The following is a 20,744-nucleotide window of genomic DNA, read 5'->3' on the forward strand; positions in this document are numbered from 1 at the left end:
TCCTAGTGAAATAGTTTTTCCTAATATCCAATCTGGACCTCTCCCACCACAACTTGAGACCATTGCTCCTTGTTCTGCCATCTGTCACTACTGAGAACAGCCTCTCTCCATCCTCTTTGGAACCTCCCTTCAGGAAGTTGAAGGCTGCTATCAAAACCCCCCTCACTCTTCGCTCTGCAGACTAAACAGACCCAACTCCCTCAGCCTCTCCTCGTATCTGGATAGTGCTTGGAGGTCCCTTCCAGTTCTAGCATTCTATGATTCTATGATAGAATTTTTTTTAAGCCAGAAAGTGTAATTATCATCCCATGGCATGACCTCCTGCATAATATAGGTCATATGTTTATTGGCTGAGAGGTTTCTGAATGATGGCTGTTGCATGTTGCTTTAGTACGTTTGAAATAAAACCAAAATATGTATCTTTAACAGCACTGTTTGAAGCTGCCTATGTTGTAGCAATGGATAAATTTGCAGCTTTTGACTATAACTTTAAAAAGTGCTGTTAATTTTCTGCATCAGGGGAACAAAGGAGGAGTCACCATTCGCATGTCCCTCTATGGTCATATGATCTGCTTTATAAACTGCCATTTGCCTGCTCACATTGAGAATGCCGAGCAGCGACTGGATGATTTTGAGAAAATTCTGGAAATGCAGCAGTTTGAAGATGAGACTGTGCCAAATATTCTAGACCATGAGTGAGTGTTGCATCCAACTTTTAGAACAATTTTATTTCTGCGCCATTTCTGAGATGATAGTGTCTGTCCTAGGTTCACTTCCATAACATTGTTTTAGAGGATTGTCTGAGAACTTTTCACTTTTCACTTTTACTTCAAATGTCTTCTCAGTGAAGATGAGATCCTTGAATTCAAATGGAAAGATCTGGAAAAGATCTGGAGGTCTGAGGCTTATACTGCAGGATTGTACTCTGCCAGTCTCAAGCAGTATTTAGTTAGCTGGTCTGAGTAGTGTAGCTTTCCCGTGGTTGGAGGCCTTCAGAAGATACAACCAATATACTGTATGCATATACTGTATCCTTTATCTCTGCAGGTAGAGTTTTTTCTCTTTTGCTGCATTTTTGCAATTTTATCTACCTACTGGAGTATCTGCTGATGGAGCCTCCATCCACCACTTCTTGATAAGTTACCCATATATTCTCAGTCATAAGCCTGATCATTCATAAGCTGACATCCCCCCCAAGTTAAACAAAAAATTGTAAAAATCGCAGTGACTCTCTGTCTGCACTTTGCAAAGTTCTGGTCTCAGTTCGTCAGCATAAGCTGCTGGCATGATAGGACATTTTGTTTCCCTGAAGTGTCTGTAGGCACGGAGCCTGTCAGATCCCATTGGCTGCTGTTTGCTGTTGCCAGCCAATAGAAATGGCAGGAAGTAGTGTGGGCCAAGGAACGTGCTGGCCACCACTTCCTGCCACTCCCATTGACCCAGAACGGCAAACAGCAGCCACTGAGAGCTGAGGGGCTCTGCGCCTGAAAACACTTCAAGTACATAAAACATCCCATTGTACCAGTAGTTTGCCCTGCTGGGCTGGGAACTGAAGTTTGCTGACCCTCTCCCCAGGTTAAAAAAAAATTGGTAAAAACATAATGACCCGTTCATAAGCTGGCCCTTGTGCTTTGCTGCGTCATTTTTTACCAAAAAAATTAGACTTATGATCGAGTGTGCACTTTACTGCTTAATTGCCCTGAGTATTATACTGTGTGTCAGTTTTCTAAGTTAAGTATTGTAATATCTGTTTCAGGCCACTACTCTGATTTTCATTTTTTCATTATTTAAAATGTTTTAAAGACTAAAAATAGGAGTTCATTCAAAGGGGGAAATCCTTCCCTGCACCAATGGACTGATTCATTCAAGAGGGGACTCTCTCCCATCCCCTCAATGGAATGGTGTTAACTTGCCACTTCACCTTAAATAGTTTTGTAAAATATGTGAACTGCTTATGCAAAACAGTCTTTCACTTTGTTTTTTGCTGGAACACTAACATTTCCCAGACCTGAGGGAGAGCTGTGTAGTTGATCCAGTAGAAAATATTACCTCACCCACCTTGTCTTTCTACTATACTGGAACTTACATGGCTACAACAACATTGCATATAGGAAAATATTTTGTAATTTAGAAAAAAAGAGTTATCTGTAGTGCAGGGCACCAACATAAAAGTATTTCATATTTCAGTCATTTTATCTCTCCTCCCCGACTTTGGGAACTGACCCACTAAAGTGCACCAACCCTATATTTAAAAAAAACCCTAAGAAATTAGTTGTTCAGCAAAGCCTTAGGATACTCCCCAGCAGGGCAAAATCTTAAATACGGAACTCCAAAATGAAAGGGAAAGTCTAATTTCCATGCTTCTTTTGTACTGTGTTCAATATTGTTGATAATCTGCTCCATGGAGGTTTAATTTCCCATCTCCAATAAATTAAAAAAGCAGCATGTTCCCCAGGTTCAAGAAACTTGCAGTCTACAGGTTTAGCAGACTTTACCAGTGTTTGAAGATACTCTGCTACAAGTAAATTGATCCATCTTATTGTCATATACACTGGTTATTTGGAAGTTATTGTGCCTTAATGTTGTTGAGGGTACCATTACATTTGCAGTCTAGCACAAAATGTTTGATGAAATTGAACCTGTTGGAATTGAAAGTGTAAGTGGAATGCTGGAGTGTGTTGATTTCTAGGCAATGTAAAAGTGGCAAGGGATGCAGGATACTATCCCTGAATTTTGATCACCATTCCTTTAAAGTTTCGGACTGTGGGGTTTGATGTTTTGAAATCTTAACTGTAACTAAATGAAGGTATTGTTTGTAGTGTTGAGATTAGACATTTAGAAAAGTATCTAAGCAGTGGAATATGTATGTTTTTCAACATTCTGTTGCAGTCTATCCCTGTATACATGATTTCCCCTTCAGTACCCTGCAGATATCTGTAGCTTTTTAGGAAACCACGAACACTTACTACCTGTTTGTTTGTTTGTTTGTTTGTTTGTTTGTTTGTTTGTTAAATAGCATTCTTTTCTGGTTTGGAGATCTAAACTTCCGGATAGCAGATTATGGAATCCATTTTGTCCGAGAATCAATAAGCAATAGCCGATACAATCTACTATGGGAAAAAGACCAGGTATGGTCCCTTTTTAATCTTCAGTGCTGACATGTGCTACATAATTATTTACTTTGGTGCTTTTGCTCTCACCTTCTGTCAAAGCTCCTTCAAGGACAGTGGGGTTCCATGTTCAGAAAAGCTGATATTAGAGTATCTTTGAGCTCCCATTCTTCTTCCTAATTCATTCCTTACTGGGACTGGTACAGCTGAGAAGTCTTGCATTTCAGTCTGAGATATTTCCCTACTTAATTTATATATACAGTAACACTCCAATTGTCTGGCATCCAGTGGTCTGGCACTCCTGATAGTCTAGCACCGACTGGAACCCGGAAGTGCTCCGGCCAGCTGGACAATTGGAGCTGCCCAGAGACGGCGGTGGAGAGGGGGCGAGAGGCAGGCAGCTGTTTAAGGCGGGGAGTGGGTGGCGGGGAACGCTGCCTGCCTCTTGCCCCCTCACTGCTGCTGCTTACAAGCTGGTAGCTGAGTTTTCCTGTTTGGTGGAAGCCCCGCACAGCTGGCTTACACCTTCCCGCAACACGGCGGAGGGTTCGCCCCTCGTCGCGCCGTCCCCGCCCGACACCCCCCGCCCGCCTGCCTGACCCGTTACAGCACCCCGCCGGAGTACCTCCCAATACTCCAGCATATCCGATAATCCGGCACCCCCTGGGTCCCAAGGATGTTGGATTATCGGAAGTCTACTGTATTTGTTGCTTTGTTTTATTCTGATTCAGGGGCAGTGCCCGTGCATGACTGAAGGTTTCAGTGAACTTTACTGGCTTGTAAATTGTCCTGTTGTCTGTCTCTCTTCCTGCACCTCCCACAAGCTCATTTAGAATATTAGTGGGATGGCCATAGCACATCTGCATTTCGAGAATAACTACTATGGTGTTTCTAGAACAATTAGCGTAAAGGTTCTAGCAGTAGCAAAGGAAGCTCCTTTGCATCTTCTTTGCAAGAAGTATTGCAATATGTAAAATTCTGAATCCTATTTAGAAGACACTTTCTCATCACTTCATGAATGATTGTTTTATCTCTGATTTTAAACATAATCTTTATATTGTCCTCAATAGCACATTGTTTATAATACCTGTTTTATTTCTTCAGTTAAATATGGCAAAGAAGAAGGAAGCTTTTCTCCAGGAATTTATAGAGGGCCCCTTGCAATTTAAACCCACTTACAAGTTCAACCTTCACTCTGACATGTATGACACAAGGTAAAAAACACTATATATTATATTGAGATGAGCTGAACCTTGTGCCATAGTAAGTGTCAGTCTGATCAATTAAATAGGCCTAGATTTGTCCCAAATTGCTAGTTGACTATCATAGCTGGCAGGTGCTTGGGGCGCTATCCCTCCTGGGGGGGAGTGCTGGGGGGAGGGCATCACGTTCCCGCAGTTTGTCAGGAGAGTAGTGCAGTCCCCCACCCCAGTCCTGCAGCCTGGTGGGTGGGGGGCTGGTGCATCAGTCCCAGAGCCTCCACATCTCCAACCCTGAAGTGCCAGGAGTGTGGGTGGCGTTGCCCCCATCATGCCAGAGCTCAGGCCAGCCCCCATTATGCACAGCCTGGGGCTCAAAATATGTGGGGGGGAAGAGCCCCCCCCCCCCCCCAGCACCACATCAGGAAGTAGGAAAGGGTCAGGGGGCAGTACATGGGTAGAGCCATCAAAGGCTATTTGGGGAGATTCATCCTTCCCCCAGTCTTTGATATCCACTGCCAGTATTGAGTACTGCATGCGGCTATTGGAGCTATTATTTATTCAGCTGATTCAAGGGGCAATGCTGAATAAACAAGCCCCTCTGGCTAAAGAGAGCTGGGTATCCATGTCACATGAGGGGAATGGGAGTTGCAATGTGGACCTGAGCTTGCTTTTGGAAGGGCTAGATGGACAATGCAGGCACCAAATCTTTTTATCCAAAAGCATTGTCTTCAGATGCCAAACTTTGTTTTTTAATAAAAGAATACCCTTTCTGTTGATACTCTCATATTCTGAGCCCATTTTCTTTTAAAACAAAATGTGCTTAGCTTTTTTTCTTCTGAATGTGAAAACTGATGTTCATGACTTCATAAGAGAATGATGAATTACTATACTGATATTTCACTGTTATCTATCTCTTGGAATGGCCTATACCAGATACTTCAGAGGAGGATTCAAGGAACCTCACAAAGCCATGAAATGCTTTTTCTCTGGGCAGGTTATCTTTCCGGTCCTCATGAATTAGTGGCGCTCGCTAAAACATGAATTTACATCCCATTTAAAAACCCAGAATTGCCTCTTCTAAAACAACTTCTGCATGCCACATGCCCCAGAACTCCCCATCTCTAGTTTTGGCTAACTGAAATAATTGTTCACCATGTTTTGACGCCTCTCTGTTTACCACTTTTTCTAGATTAATATATTAAACACTGGACATTGGAACTTTCCACATTTGAAAGCCCTATTTTTCATATCTTAAACAGTTTCTATCTGCGAGCAAAAAAGTCTGATCACTTAAATATGTTAACACACAAACGAGGCCTATAAATTGTCATAAGAGACTAATGTTGCAATTAAAAGCTTTGGGGTAAAACAAATGGTCTGAATTTTTAAATAAATTAATATAAGATGCTGCACATTTGCAGTCCGTTCTATTCCTTAGATATTTAATGTTGAGTGATGCAATTTCTGGAACATCACAGGGAAATTTTCAGTTGCTTCACCTCATTTAATTACGTGCTTAGAAAATCAGACACAAAAATACAAAAGTGTCACAGCACACTGAAAAATTGCCGATTTTTTTTTCCTTTTTATCACCGTATAAAATTATTTGAAATACTATATTTAAAGCAGTATAAAGAAGCCATTGTATGTTGTAAAATGAGACAAATATGTAGATGAGTTGATATATACCCTGGAAGACATCTGTGCACTCCCAGGGATACACATAAGATTGTAAAATATTTAATCTGTGAATTTAATTTGTTTCTGACTTGCTTCAATCTTTACAAGATGTGCAGGACACATTGCAATGGAGAAACTGGCTCCTGACCCTCAGGAGTCTTATATTTATCTTTATTTTTATTTTCAGGGGGCAGAAGACACTATTTTGGCTTAAGTAAGGCGAAAACTCTCTGGCTTTCTTAGATTGTAGATATTGCAGAATCAAAGCAAGGCTCACTCAGAGATTTTGATTTGATTCTTGTGAAATATTTGAAAATCAGACTTCAGATTTTCTGCAGGAATTTCCTGAATCTAATTGAAGTTGTAGCATCATCTTCTCTGCTGTGGCACTTCAAGAGAATCAGTCACTGAGACTAATCTTAATGTATTTGTCTGGACTGAAAACACTGGGCTCTTCATCTGAGCATGATCAGATAGCTGTCGCGTAACCAAGAACTATAAGTAACGATGCGACTTGAGAAATCTTGACGCAGTAATTAATGAAGTATTAGTTTGTTAAAGATGAATAAAATGAATACTCTCTCTGTAATGCAAGTCACTTCACTCAGAACAGCTCTAATGTGCCCATTCAGTTTTATTAATACTAATGTAAGTTTTTTGACTCACCTAAGGAGGGCACAGGAAGGCCTTTTGGCATTCTCAGTATGTCCACAAAAGGTGCTTTAAACCAACCAACCAGTCATTCACTATCTGTCAATGGATTTGTATATTTATATTGTTCTGGATAGTGGTATATACTTCTGAGCTTCCCACCTCTATTTGGATATTCCATATCACCAGATAAAGGAGACAGTGTATTAACATGGTATTCAGGTTCTTCATTTTGGTATTGCCTTGCACAGCAGAGGAGACATATACTACAGCTTGTAAAGATTTCTGTCAGTTTGTATGGTTACTGGCATACACGGGATTGGTTCCCTCATGTGTATATTGCTTGATTGCTTAAAATTCTTCCCTCATTTAAGGTGACTCAGACCTGCATGTAGGGAAGGGAAAGGGTGCTTCGTTTTAATGTGAGCAGTGCCTCCAGTTTATGGTAGTTTGTTGAAGGTTGTCAAACTGACAGTTTTCCTTACATATCCTGCCTCTGTAACCCTTGTAATTCAGTTCAACGCAGTGCATTCTAATTCCTCTCTCATAGGGTATGATCTTTTCTCCATTTCACTGTGAAGCGGTATATCCATACAGAGGACTGTGGCTTTAAAGTCATCTTCCCATCACAGAGAGAATCCAGAAAGGCTCGTGTCTTCTCTTTTTGTTGATATATGGTATAAAAGGAAACACCAAACCATAGTGGTTGGCTGCAGTTTTGACATGGTGCATAAATTGCAGGCTACTTAGATACAAGAATCTGCTGCTTGTCGATAACATATCACTCCTCTGTTAGATGTTATAAAGCATTTTATTACAGAAAAGCTTCTATATTAAGCTTGTGTACACACTAGAGTAGCTTGCCAGAATCCATTGTTGTCTCTCATACCAGGTGATAAATGTATGGAAAAACAAATAGCTACATAATTAGCATCAGGGAAGCTGTCCAGATGGCTATTACTACTGAATTATTCCTGTTCTTTTAAAAATATTAGAAAAAAAGAATTGGAACCGAGAATATATTTAAAAAAAAAACTTCGCTTGCTGACACAGATCAGCAAAAGGCAGGAAGTGCCTGAACCCAAATCCTAAGCCCCACAAGGAAGGCCATTGGCTTGAGGTCAGGGTAGTTTGGGTATTAACTCTAGATTCTTGCATGTTCTTGCAGTGAGTTCTAGGAGAAAGCATCATTTCCTGTATGTGACTGACTGACTAACCAACCCGTTCCTTCATTTTATTTCTTTCCAGTTAGAGGGACCCATGAAAGCTGATCTGTTACAGTGGAGTTCAGTTGAAATAAAATAAGCCATGGGTCTGGCTGTAGTACCTGTGAGAGCAGTTATAAAATGAAATTGAGATGTGATTGCTTTGAATGTTGTAATAATTTTTGGTGATTTCGGATCAACTTTGAATAGCTGTTATGTGGTTGCATAATGTAGCTTTTGGTCACTTTTTTTTTCTCCTTTCACTCTCTCTGCTTATCTTCTTGTAGTGGGAAGAAACGGAAGCCAGCATGGACAGATCGAATTCTTTGGAAGGTGAAGAATCTCTCCCATCATCCATCAGAGGACAGAGAATTGTCTGAAGGAGAGCAGACAATATCTGTGACCCTGAATAGCTATATCAGTCATATGAGCTATGGCATCAGTGATCACAAACCTGTTACAGGAACCTTTGCCCTTCAGGTACTGTCCTAGTTTTATAATTCTGGAGCCAATAGCTCCCCATTAGGGTATTGTAATCTTAAACGCAAAACTAAAATTAATCCTGATCTATGACATTAGGTTCTCTGAATCTTTTTATGTAAGTCATAAGCAGAAATGTGACAAACACTGTCTTTTTTACAAATGGGCAAATGCTTTTTCTTCCTCAGACATTTAGCCTCGTGACTCAGGTTGAGAAGCAGATCTTTCAGGGATTTTAAAACTTTTAAGCCGTTGCTCCTGAACATAATCATAGAACTGTAGAGTTGAGAGAGCCCTCAAGTGGCTGTCTAGTCCAGTGTTTCTCAAACTGTGCTCCGCAGAGCCTGACATCTCCAGGGGCTCCGTGAGGTTGACAAACTGGAAACATCGATAGGAACAACACATACAATCAGTGGACTGCTGGGGCTCCGCATACATTTTTACGCATGGAAAGGGCTCTGGAGCCCAAAGTTTGAGAACCACTGGTCTAGTCCATCCATCCACACTCAGGAAGGCGTAAGTATACTAGGACCAACCCTGACAACAGTTTGTGAATCTTGGTCTCAGACCCCTTGCCCAGTGATAGGGATGAGGGAATCTCTATAATAAGTAACTTGTTTGAGTGCTTAACTATCCTTAGAGTTAGAAAGCTTTTCTTAATATCCAGCCTGGATCTCCCTTGCTGTTAATAGTGCCAATCACTTCCTGTTTTGACCTGGTGGAAATGGAGACCAGTTGATCACTGTCTGTTTTATTACAACCTTTTACATATTTGAAGACTGTTCTCATCTTGGCCTCTCCAGCCTTCTCTTCTCTAGCCTAACATGCCCAGTTCTTTCTCCCTTCCTCACAGGTCATGTTTACTAAACCTCTGACTTTTGTAGTTCTCCTCTGGGCTCCCTTCATTTTGTTCTTGTCTTTCTTGAAGGGTTCAGTATTCTAGCTGAGGCCTCCCCACTGCTGAATGGAACTGAATGGTCTTCCATATGACATTCCCATTGATACTTCCCAGAATGACATTTTCCCTTTTCATATCCATATCTCACTATTGACTCATATTCAACTTGTGATCTGCTGTAACTGCCAGCTCCTTTTCTGCCATACTGTTGTGAAGCCATGTATTTTCCCCTTTGTTGTATAAGTACGTTTAAGTTCCCCTTCCTACGTGTAGCACTTGCTCTCATCTTTATTGAACTTCATTGTGTTGATTTTAGACCAGTTCTCCAAGTTATCAGTATTTTGAATTCTAACCCTGTCCTCCAAAGTGTTTTCAGCCCCTCCCAGTTTGGTGGCATCTCCAGATTTTATAAGCACCCATTGTCCTCGTTGTAAATTAAAATGTTGAACGATGTTGGACTGTGAATAAATTTTTGTGGGACCTCCCCTTTTGAGAGCACATAAAGGACGATTACTCTCTAAGAACAGTTTTTCATTTAGCTGTAAGCCCATAGTACTATATAACAACTTTATTTAGACTGTATTTGTATACTTTGTTTATGAGAATATCAGAAGCCTTACTCGAGTCCAGCTATATGATGTCTAATATTCCCCCATAATCCCTCTGCTTTTGCTGTCAAATGTTCCCCTTATCCCTGTGCGATTAAGGGTCCACCACAGATGTTGCAGAAAACCAGTGGTGAAATATCGCGGGCTAGTCTGCACTTTCAGTTCTCAGCAGGGGGTGTGGGGTCCCCTTGGGAGCTGCGAGCCAATTTCAGGGTGTCCCATGGGAAAATTGAGGCTGCCTCCCCACAAACTGCAGAGTGGGACAGTCTTGGGGGCAGCTCAGTACTTCCTCCTTGTCCCCCAATGCCCTGTCCCCTGGCTAGGTTGTAGGTGGGAAGCTGGAATGGGGCAGTGTGGGAACAGTTTACTGCTGTTCTGGTTGGTGACATGAAGCAGGCAACCTTGGTGCTCCCCCATCTCCTGCTGCTGGTGTCCAGGGCTCAGTTCCAGCCCCTCTTTACTGCTTGCACAGGTGGTAAGAGCCGGGGGGGGGGGGGTGCTTGGGAAAGCCCTTGGGAATCAGTGACTAGAGGGGAAGGAGGGTACCCTCTGGACACACAGCCCCTACCTATCCTTCTTCATGCACCTGAGCTACTTCCCTCACTGCACACAGCTCCTGTCTCTCCCTGCCTGAACCCTGAGCAGTTTTCAGACTTGTCGTACTGATCCATCTCCCATCCTCCAAATTATAATTTTTGTTGTGCCACCCCAGCCCAGAGGTCAGACTATGGCACAGCCTGCCCATCTTCCCCTCTGCCCCCTTCTCCTGCTGGGCTTGGAGGTTTTGTAGCATGTTGGAGAGGCCCTCAGAAAGAAAAAGGCTTTGAACCATTGGTCTACTCTACAGATGCTGAAGTAGCACAGCTGTGCCTGCATAGACACTTCAGATATGGTTGGAGAGGTGGACTAAGTACAGAAATGGAGAAAAGCATTCCAAGAGGTGCTAGGTCAACAGAAGAATTCTGCTGTTGACCTAGCTTGAGTCTACACGGTGGGTCAGGGTGACCTAACTAATTTTTCACACCCCCAAGGGTCATGACTAGGTAAATAGCTTTCAGTGTAGACAGGCCTAACTGATGGATATAAAGAATTGCATTATTTAAAGTAAGCTTCCTTTTTATCTAGCTAAAACCTCTTTTGTCCACTCCACTGGTCACTGTGAATCCGGAAGGTGAGTGGAATGCTGCACAGGACGTTACAATCAGCTATTCCACAGTATCTGAATTTCCAAGCAGCACCTGGGACTGGATTGGGCTCTACCAGGTAATGTTACCAGAACATCACGCCTTTCTGCAGAATGAAAATGCCTTTTCAATAATGCAGAGGCGGGTTGCGGGTGGTAAAGTAGTTTTAGACATTGAATGCTTCCCTTAATTGGAGACCTAAAATGCAAATTATTCTCTAGTGTTACTGGTCACTGATAATTTCAGTATGGCTAGGGCCACCAAACTCTTAGTTATTTGGTAATACGTCTAGCTGGACAGAAAAATAATGATTTTTAACATCCCTAGAAATACTATTTTTGTAAACAGTGGTAAATTATTATTTATGCAATGTGTTCTAGATACACGACATAGCAAAGAACCATCCCTGCTACAAAGTGTCCCTGCCTACTGGTATAATGTAGCAAGGGAGAACATTAATGGAAGGAAAAGGCCAGAGAGAAAATCAGTCTCTCTCTCTCTCTCTCTCTTTATCTCTCTCTCTCTCTCTCTCTCTCTCTCTCTCTCTCACACACACACACACACACACACACACACACACACACACACACACACGCAAGCAAGCTCAGGGCATGTTTTGAAAATAGTTTTAATTTTAAAATGTTTGTAGTTACATTTACAGTAATATATACTAAAAAGTGCAGATCTCTTACACTCTGGTTTTTCACATAGTCCCAATGTGTCTTGCTTTACTTTTTAGAGAGCTGATAACTTCTGTCTTCCCTTGCAGGTGGCCTTCAGGCATGTGAATGACTATGTGACCTATGCATGGGTAAAAGATGATGAAATTTCATCAAGTGAAGATGTTACTCAAGTGAGGGAATTATATATATATATGTATGCATTTAGTGTGGACTTCAAATATTGTTGGATTCAAAGGCTCCTGCCTCTGTTGTTTTCCCCCCATGCTCGTTTTCAGTGCTCTATATAAGAGTAATTTTTCTTCAGCTGAAGGAATGCTAGCTAATAAGGAAGTCTTTGTAGCCCATCTTCACCACTCTTCGTTTTATTAGGGTTTTTGCAAAATGATGTAACACATTTTCTCTGTTCCCACTTCTTTCCTAGGTCTGAGTGTGCTGCCAAGACAGTGTTTTATTTTAATGTGCCCCCCCACCCCTGAAATAACGCTTCATTGTATAGAGAACTGTGTCTTCTTTGGTGTGACAAAGCTCCTACTCAAACTTGGTGGGTCCTGTGCTTTCAGCTGGATTGCTTGCCTCAGAGGCTCACAGCAGCCCTCAATTTAGACACCACCTAGGGCATCACCTTGCTGTTCATTGAGCTACTTTAATCATTGGGCAGCATAAGGCTTAGAGGGAAATGAAACTCCACAGTCTCGATGGACCCCCAAACGATACAGGGCTGGGTAGACCCCTGTCTTTTCCTCAGCCAGTCTTTTCCCCAAGTAGAAATGGGGACATGGGTGTTGGGGGGAACTTGGGCCCACCCTCTACTCTGGGTTCCAGCCCAGGGCCTTGTAATAGCAACTGCCTATAAAGGTTTCCAATACCAGCTGTGAAACAGCTACAAAATCCCTGGGCTACTTCCCCACACCTTCCCCAGCACTTTCCTTATTTCAGACTCTTCCTCCTAGTATTCACTGGTGCTTGCTCCTCTCAGACTCTCTGTAGCGCTTGTAACTCCTTGTGCGCTAACTAACTGCAGAGAAGTTCTCTATAGAACCACTCTTAGCTGGTTCTTTAATCAGTGTTCTAACTAGCTTAGGCTCACTTCACTCTGTAAGCCCACTTAATTAGCTCAGGGTGCTTAATTGCTGTGATTGATTCTGGCAAGTTCTCACTGGTTCTGGACTAGCCCCTGCCAGTTTACCCTGGCAACAGAGATTTACTCAGTCTGAGACTAATATACCTCCCTTCCGTTACTCTTTTGTAACCCTCTGGCGAGACCCTGTCATATTTGATAAATGTGCCTCTATCTCTGACATAAGTGGCTATCTGTTTTTGCTTCCATGACAGTAAGGGTTGTTCATTATAGCATAGCTATCATTTGATTTTGTCATAGCGAATCAGTGAATGTCCAGTTAATATCGCTTTTTGTTGTAATCTTTGATCCTTTTTTCTTGAGAATTTTGCTTCTTTTTATATAATTTAATTACTGTGTCATAGAAATAAATTTAAAAATCAACAAATAGTCTGGTAGCACTTTAAAGACTAACAAAACATGTAGATGGTCATGAGCTTTCGTGGGCACAGCCTACTTCAGATGACTGGAGAGTTGGATGTCCAGAACTAACAAAAAAAATCATAGAAAGCTAGCTAGTGATACTGTTCTGAAAGGGATCAAAATAAGAGTGAAAGCTGTGTTATTTTTCATGCAAATTTTGTTTAGTTCCAGAGGTTTTATTAGATGAAACAGAGGTTCAGATTAATTGCAAATAAAGTGAACATCCTTTTATTTAGGGATAAAATCTTGTGGGTGCAGGATTAACAAATGGACAGATCAGATTTTCTAGTCCTATACTCCAGTGGATACTGAGAATCTCTGAAAAGAGAGAGCTGCTTAGGTGACAGTGCCAATGTGGGGTTTGATCTGTTGTTTTCTGCTATCCCTGGTCACTGATAGTTTCAATCTCTATGAAACGTGAGGGTAGTTCTATACCTTTTACATCAGATACAGCTTACTAAGAAATATATGCAGTATGTTTGTAGCTATGTCTGTCCCAGGATATCGGAGAGACAGAGTGGGTGGGTTAATATTGGATTGGACCAACTTTTGTTGGGAAGAAAGAGAAAATGTCAAGCCACACAGAACTCTTTTTCAGGTCTGGGAAATGCACTCCAAAGGCTTGTCTTCACTTACCCTGAGATTGATCTCCTGGGGTTCGATTTAGAAGGACTAGTAAGGATCCTTTAAATTGACCACTGATGGCACCCTCATCTATCCTGGTACTCCATCGTGATGCAAAGAGTAAGGGAAGTTGTTAGGTGAGTTTCTCCTGTCGACTTCCTGCAGTGGGGATGCTGCAGAAATTCAACCTAAGGTATATTGATTCCAGCTACACCACTGTAATAGCTGCAGTTGTGTACCTTAGGTTGACTTTCACCTTTAGTTTAGACCTGGCCCAAGTGTCACAGCTAAGTGCAAGGTGGAACAGATTGTTTAGCACAATGTTAGCACATATGCTAAGGGGAGGGGGTTAGTGGGTTACAGATTGTTGTAGTAATAAGCCATATATTCAGGATCACTGCGCAGTCCAGGATTTTTAGTGTCTAGCAGAGTTATAATTTTAAGCTTCCAGGCTGACGACTGATCTTGAGTGCTTTGTGAAAAGTGTTCACTGATGGTTTAGGCCTTCAAACAGACCCCCATCCTCTCCAAGCCCATTGTGAGAAGCAGAGTCTCCAGTGACCAGGATACACCCATTCAGAGCAACCCATGCAGATCCCACCTTTCAAGATCCATGGATCCTGTACATACCTGTCATAATGTGACACATCTCCTCTAGTGCACTAAATGGCCTAGTAACGACAATGTTGGTGAAACCAGACAATCTCTATGCTCTTGAATGGACTCTCACAATAAAGTGATAAATGGCAAACACACCCTATCTGTGGCTAAACGCTTTTCACAAAGGGATTGCTCTCTGATCTCTCAGGCCTTGTCTTCAAATGAAACCAATGCAGCACTCAAGAGTTGAGCCTGGGAGAGGCCTGCCACCAGGATGGGGGAAAGGGGACCGTTGCCCTGGGGCCTGGCGATTCAAAGGGGCCCTGGACTCCCAGACGCTGCTACTGTGACAGTGGTGGCGGCCAGAGCCTCTGGTCCCTTTGAATTGCTGTTGAAGTGCCGTGCCAGGGCTCCACACATCTCTGAGGGTTTGGGGGGGAGGGTGTACCGTGGTCGGGCAGTGCTGAGGGCTGGCTGCCACTATCCCTTCCACCTGAGGCCCTGCCCCTGCTGGGGTTGTGGAGCAAGCCCTGCCCCCATACCTTGACCCAAGGCCTGTGGTGGCTGTCATCCCTGCTGGCTTGGGAGCTTAAAGTTATAACTCTGCTAGACACTAAAAATTGTGGATTGAAGAGAGACCCTGGATTTGTGGTTTATTGCAATCATATGTAACCCTTCTTTTTGTCCAACAACTGCAGAGGTGTTCACAAGCCACTACCTTGACTGGTCCCTTAGAGTAGGATATGTGCTAACTAATGAGGCTAAACAATTAGTTCCACCTTGCACACTTGCAGCACTTTTCCCAAGCCTGAAAGAGCTCTGTGTGGCCTGAAAGTTGGTCCCTCTCACCAACAGAAGTTGGTTCAATACAAGATATAACCTCACCCACTTTGTCTTACTAAGAGAGAGATTAATGTAAGGCTACAGAAGTTGCGCCAAGAGTGGTAGCCTGTGACTTTCTCTCTCTGAAGTATCATGTGCGCACAGATGCCTCCGTAGAAATCCATAGCATGGTAAGAGTGAGCACCTTTGCGCTTTCCTGGAAGAAGCGAAGCCCTAGCCCTTGAAGTGTTAAGAAATACCTTTCCTCCCTCCCTGCTTTACATATATAAGGTGAATCCCTTGTAAAGATTCAGTATTGTCTTTTATGACCTAGTTCTAGTGGATGATAAAGGCTGCTTTTTACTACTTGCTTTGTCAGTGGAATTACTGATGGTTGTCATCTGTCTTGTTGACAGGTTTACATCAGTGCTGACGAGATCCCGCATGGAGGAGGAGAGTTTCTCCTTTGTTATTATAGCCATAATATGCAGTCTATAGCTGGTATCAGCCAGCCCTTCCAGGTAAAATGTTCTGGAGTTTTGGTTAATGCTGCAGGAGTCTTGTGTCTTTCCCTTTATATGCAGCTAGATGTTTGTAAAAATGTAAGAACGGCCCGAGTGGATCAGATCACGGTCCATCTTGCCTAGTATCCTGTCTCCAACAATGGCCAGTACCAGAGCTTTGGGGGAGTGTACAGAACCGGGCAATTTTGGTGAGATCCACCTATTTTCCCTTCCCAGCTTCTAGCAATCAGAGGTGTAGGATTGCCCGGAGCATGGAACCACATCCTCTACCATCTTGGCTAATACCATTGAGGCCTGTTCTCCATAGACTTACCTCATTCTTTTTTGGGCCTATTTATAAACATAGAAATAGTGGGACACTGAAACATAAACAGAAGGTTATCTGTCTGAGGAACATGTTACAAGTGCATAGTCTACAGGAAATGGCTGTTTCTGCTTGTCCCTAAACCAGCATTCTTTGCTTGAGTCATTGTGAAATACCATACATAGTCCGTCTTGCATCTGCGGCTGTGCCAGTGCCCTCTGGGAGGCTTGAAACATCAGCGTCAGCACTGTTCTTAGGAGCAGGGCCTCTCGGGAGGTTCTTACATTGTGAGACGGTGTGAAGAGTAGTGGGCTGCAAATTTGAAGATACAAGCTTTCCATCTGGTGACCATGTTTGCAGATCAGATGTGAATACTGGTTTTGTATACGTGAAGGGCTCTAGTCAAGAAAACTGCCAATCACGCCCTGCCTCCCAGCCACTCCCCTCGCCCCTGCCAGGATTCCATCAGGCGCCCAGCCGGAAAACCAGAAAATACCGGGCATTGCAGATGTCCAGTATTTTCTGAATTTTTTTTACCGGACAGAGGGCCCAAAAACCGGACTGGCAACCCTAGCTGTACTTTCGAATAGTCATCTCAGTGCAACAGTAATCACCAAATGGAATCTATTTGTATTACTTGTCAGTTCTGAGAAGTCTGCGTGGGACATCTTACTCATTTAATTGCATATTCACTATTAGAGTAACACTGTTCCTAAATGTGTGTCAAATGTAAACTTTTAACATATGTTTCTTTTCTTTTAGATTCAGCCAAGCAGAAGTTTAGCAGAGAAAGAACCAGCACAGGAAAACATCAATGGCATAGAGAAACCCCACAGTTCAGAGCCATATAATGAGTTCTGAAGTCAGAACTTAGCTATATTGATTCACGTGTCAGAGAAGTGTACCTTCCTTGTGTCTTAGTGATTATAGACTTTCTTCTGTAGGAGATGGAGTCAGGCAGTGCAGAGATGTCCCAGAGGTGCAGAGGTAGGGCTGTTGAGATCATAGACTTTTAGAAGCTCAGTAGAAAATAGTTTCTTGTGGAAATATTTCTATTGTCCCCATAGGAGTTAACTCTCTGGTGGTTCTGTAATGACCACTCTTGATCCATGCTGGCCAACATGAGATCATAGTGCAAATCTCTATTCCAATTATTTAATCTGAAGTAGTTGCATTCTGCAGCAGCTTCCAGACCTGCTGCTTTCCTGCTTTTTGTATATTTTAGTAACCATGCAGTTGTCAGATTTTTTTTTTAGTGTTTCAAAATTTAAGTAAAATTATTTTTTAAAACATTTATTTATTAGATATACATTTATGAGCTTATTTTAAAGTATTTTTGAAATTTGAATAAATGTTAGCTAATGATATCTTTGGAAGCAATCAACAGTGGGGCAACAGAAGTAATATCAAAACAATGTCATGTTTCAGTAGTCTTTCTGAGGAATTTTCCTGCTTGAAATGTTAAAGATAAGCACATATCCAACAAACCAAATTTTACTTGATTTCTTTCATTGGTAATACAGGAATTTGCCTAGTACTCTCATGGACAAGAATGACCTTTTATACTAGCAGGAAACTTGGAGTAAATCCAATATCATGTGGTTTCAGAAATAAATTGTTTTTAAATGCCGTTGCTTAACATTAAAATAGTTCTCAAATTATGGACCACGGAGCAGATATTGGCAAAGAGCCAACTGGTCACATAATACTAACTCCTCCTTTCTAGCTGTTAAATTGAATTAAAAGAAGCTTAAAAATAGATGGTTTGTTATCTGATTGCAACTGATTTGGTGGGGAGGAATGGGTGTGAAGGTCATGAAATTCTGGGGGTCACTGAAAAAGCTCCAAAGAGCCTTCAATTGCAGGGCTAAGAAACGGTACTTGTTTTGTCTCCTTGATGCCATGCTTTCTAGAGAAGGCAAAGCAACTTCAGCACCACACAAACTTGTGATAGGTAATTGAGGTTACTTATTTCTCAGTGTATTGTCAATAATGAAACTACAGGAAACACAAAATTCCAATCAGGAAAAGGAAATGTAGAAGCAAAAGACATCGGTGTGTATATTTGAAGAATGGGTGGAGGAAACAGGATGGATTCCTTCCTGCTCATAGTCTTGAAACATGTTTACACTACCACTTTTGTTGGTATAATTTATGTAAATGTATGTAAAACACACCTTAGTGACATAAATTACAGTAACAGAAGTGCTGGCGTGGACAGTGCTGTGCTGGTGGGAGAGCTTCTCCTGCTGAGATAGCTGGTGCTGTCATGGCGATGACTTTATTGTGTTAATGAGGGAACTCTCTCCCGTTGACATAGAGCAACTACATGAGTGACTTTACAGCAGCATAGATACACACATTGGTGCAACTGTGCCACTGTGAACTAGGCTGGGGTAGAAGATGTTCTGGGTTAAGAAGACCTTGGATTTAAGCTTTGGAAATAGCAGCAGGTAGAATGCTCTGGTTAACTTGTTAGAGCTTTGGACTAAAGAGCATCTTTGAGGTTTCTAGTTCCCATAGTGTCAGATTTACATTGTCAGGTATCTGAACTTAATGCTTTGGCACTGGGAACTGTTCAGTTGCCAACACAAATGTGGGGTCAGAAAATACTCTGAATCAGCACAAGAAGTAATACAGCTCTAAGTCTTGAAACATAATATTGTTAATAGTCTGAAATAACATGAGATTACATTGTATCCATTGTCATATTTGTACCATTGGTGTGTAAAATTTGCTTTACACTAAAAGAACTTTTGTAGTTTTCATTTTCAGTGGAAATGTAACAAATGCCCCTACTTCATCAAAAAACTTAACTAGTTTTTAAGCTCTTCTTTCTGAATTTGAAATTGCTTATATAAATCTGTTTTCAGCTTCCCATTAAGAGATTCATGGGGAAAATATAAAAGACTAGAAGACTCAGTTCTTCAAATTCTCGACCGCAGCTAGTGACTGTAGGGGACCAAAATCCAATTTCTGCTGAACAGGAGACACATTCTATTTGTGGGCATCTTTGCAAGTATTTCAGGAGCTGAACACTGAGCAGGGAAGTTTATATGGCTCCCCATATCCCTGCTCCTTAACATCACATGAGGACTACCCTTTGGTTAGTTATTGGAGTTGGAAGGTGCTCTTTATAAAATGGTTAGTGTCAGAGGACTCTAGAGTAAACAGTTAAAAGAATCAAATTACATTTTCAAAGTTCTTGGTTCAGGCTTGTAGTTACCAATCTGTCATAGCTCCTCAAGTCAGTCTGGTGATCAGTTAGATTGAACACGAGTGAAGAGCTGGGTTCTGTTGGTCATGATCCAAAGCTGAGGCAGGACTGAATCCAGTGTGCTATGGCAAAAGCACCCCAATTTTATACAGGTTGGACCTCCCTGGTCTGGCACACTTGGGACCTGCACAAGGGAGTTTGCCAGACCTGTGGAAGTCAGGGCTCTACTAGAAGGGCACCCGCCTCCGCAACCAGCTCCTCTCATAGCTGTTGGCTTTGGCTCTGCTGTGCTTCCAGGCCCTGGTGGCTGCCAGCGAGGCTCTACTTCCTGCCTTCAGGGCTACTGGCCTCGGATATTGCCGGACCAGAGATGTTCAACCTGTACTTGTAAGATCCCTTTGGAGTCTATGTGTTTTACACTGTCATGCTGCAGTCCTTGATGTGTGAATCTTGGGGTTTTCCTGCAGTTATAGTCGGGCTTCCCATTGCTATCTCTTAATTGTATTCTCACCTTTGGGAGTGTCTACCTGTCTTCAAGGCTTGTCTGTGCTGCTAATTTGTTCAGCCTTGGGCACAATGGATGTTCTGTGATCATCTCCAAGAGTCTCATGTCGCCTTGAGGATCTGCACATCCGTGATGGCTTTCACACATGTTCTTCACTCACACCAAACAATTTTACAGACAATTTCAGACAAAGGATTGCAACTTAGCTCCTTGCCCAAAGCGCTTTGCGATGGTTCCCTCTTACTTGTTAAACACTTGAAATGTTGACTCCAGCTATGTTGCTTGGCATGTTCTTTTTAAAAATGCTTAAGTCAGTTAGGTAGTTGAATTAATTTTAAAATAAATTTATTCTAATGTTAATTCAAGAAAACTGTTTAATTTTGTGATTTAAGACAATGGGCCTCAACCCAAGATAGAGGTCTTCCAGGGGATACATCAGTTCTTCTAGATACTTGCTCAGTTTACCACAGGCTACATAGAAAGCACTAGCAAAGTCAGTACCAACTAAGATGTCATACAATGATTTGTTTATACTGCTCTATATACTATACACTGAAGTGTAAGGAGAGTATTTATATTTTAATTGAGTTGTAATAATATGGTAGAAATGAGAAAGTAAGCAATTGGTCAATACCAATGTGCTGTGACACACTTTTTCTGTCTCATTTTGTAAGCAAGTAGCTTTTAAGTGAGGTGAAACGGGATGTGCAAGACAAATCAGACTCCTGAAAGGGGTCCAGTAGTCTGGAGAGGTTGATTTAAAAGGTAAGAATGTTTTGTCCTCTCCCTGCAAAGAAGCTGTTGCTTCTAGACGTATTTTAAACAAAATTTATGTATTGCATGTTAAAATGCAAATTGTCACTTACTACTTCTGTCTATAATGATGGCAACTCTTCATGGTTCAGCA

At 42.0% G+C, this 20,744-nt stretch overlaps 1 protein-coding gene across 6 annotated transcripts in view; it reads left to right on the forward strand.

Moving 5' to 3' along the window:
• INPP5K (inositol polyphosphate-5-phosphatase K) overlaps positions 1–20,197 on the forward strand; it is a 43,274-nt gene extending 23,077 nt beyond the window's left edge. For 5 of the 6 annotated variants that reach the window (XM_075904497.1, XM_075904495.1, XM_075904496.1 and 2 more), the window contains 9 exons: positions 520–695; positions 3,017–3,128; positions 4,215–4,324; positions 6,180–6,206; positions 8,136–8,328; positions 10,960–11,097; positions 11,788–11,871; positions 15,704–15,808; positions 16,878–20,197. In XM_075904497.1, the coding sequence (XP_075760612.1) occupies positions 520–695; positions 3,017–3,128; positions 4,215–4,324; positions 6,180–6,206; positions 8,136–8,328; positions 10,960–11,097; positions 11,788–11,871; positions 15,704–15,808; positions 16,878–16,976 (1,044 nt within the window). In that variant the 3' untranslated portion in view covers positions 16,977–20,197. The remainder of the gene's footprint in view (positions 1–519; positions 696–3,016; positions 3,129–4,214; positions 4,325–6,179; positions 6,207–8,135; positions 8,329–10,959; positions 11,098–11,787; positions 11,872–15,703; positions 15,809–16,877) is intronic. The other variant, XM_006127020.4, reaches the window with a different exon arrangement.
• The last annotated feature ends 547 nt before the right edge of the window (positions 20,198–20,744 follow it).

The sequence above is a fragment of the Pelodiscus sinensis genome, chromosome 21, assembly GCF_049634645.1.
Source record: "Pelodiscus sinensis isolate JC-2024 chromosome 21, ASM4963464v1, whole genome shotgun sequence".
Lineage (NCBI taxonomy): Eukaryota > Metazoa > Chordata > Testudines > Trionychidae > Pelodiscus > Pelodiscus sinensis.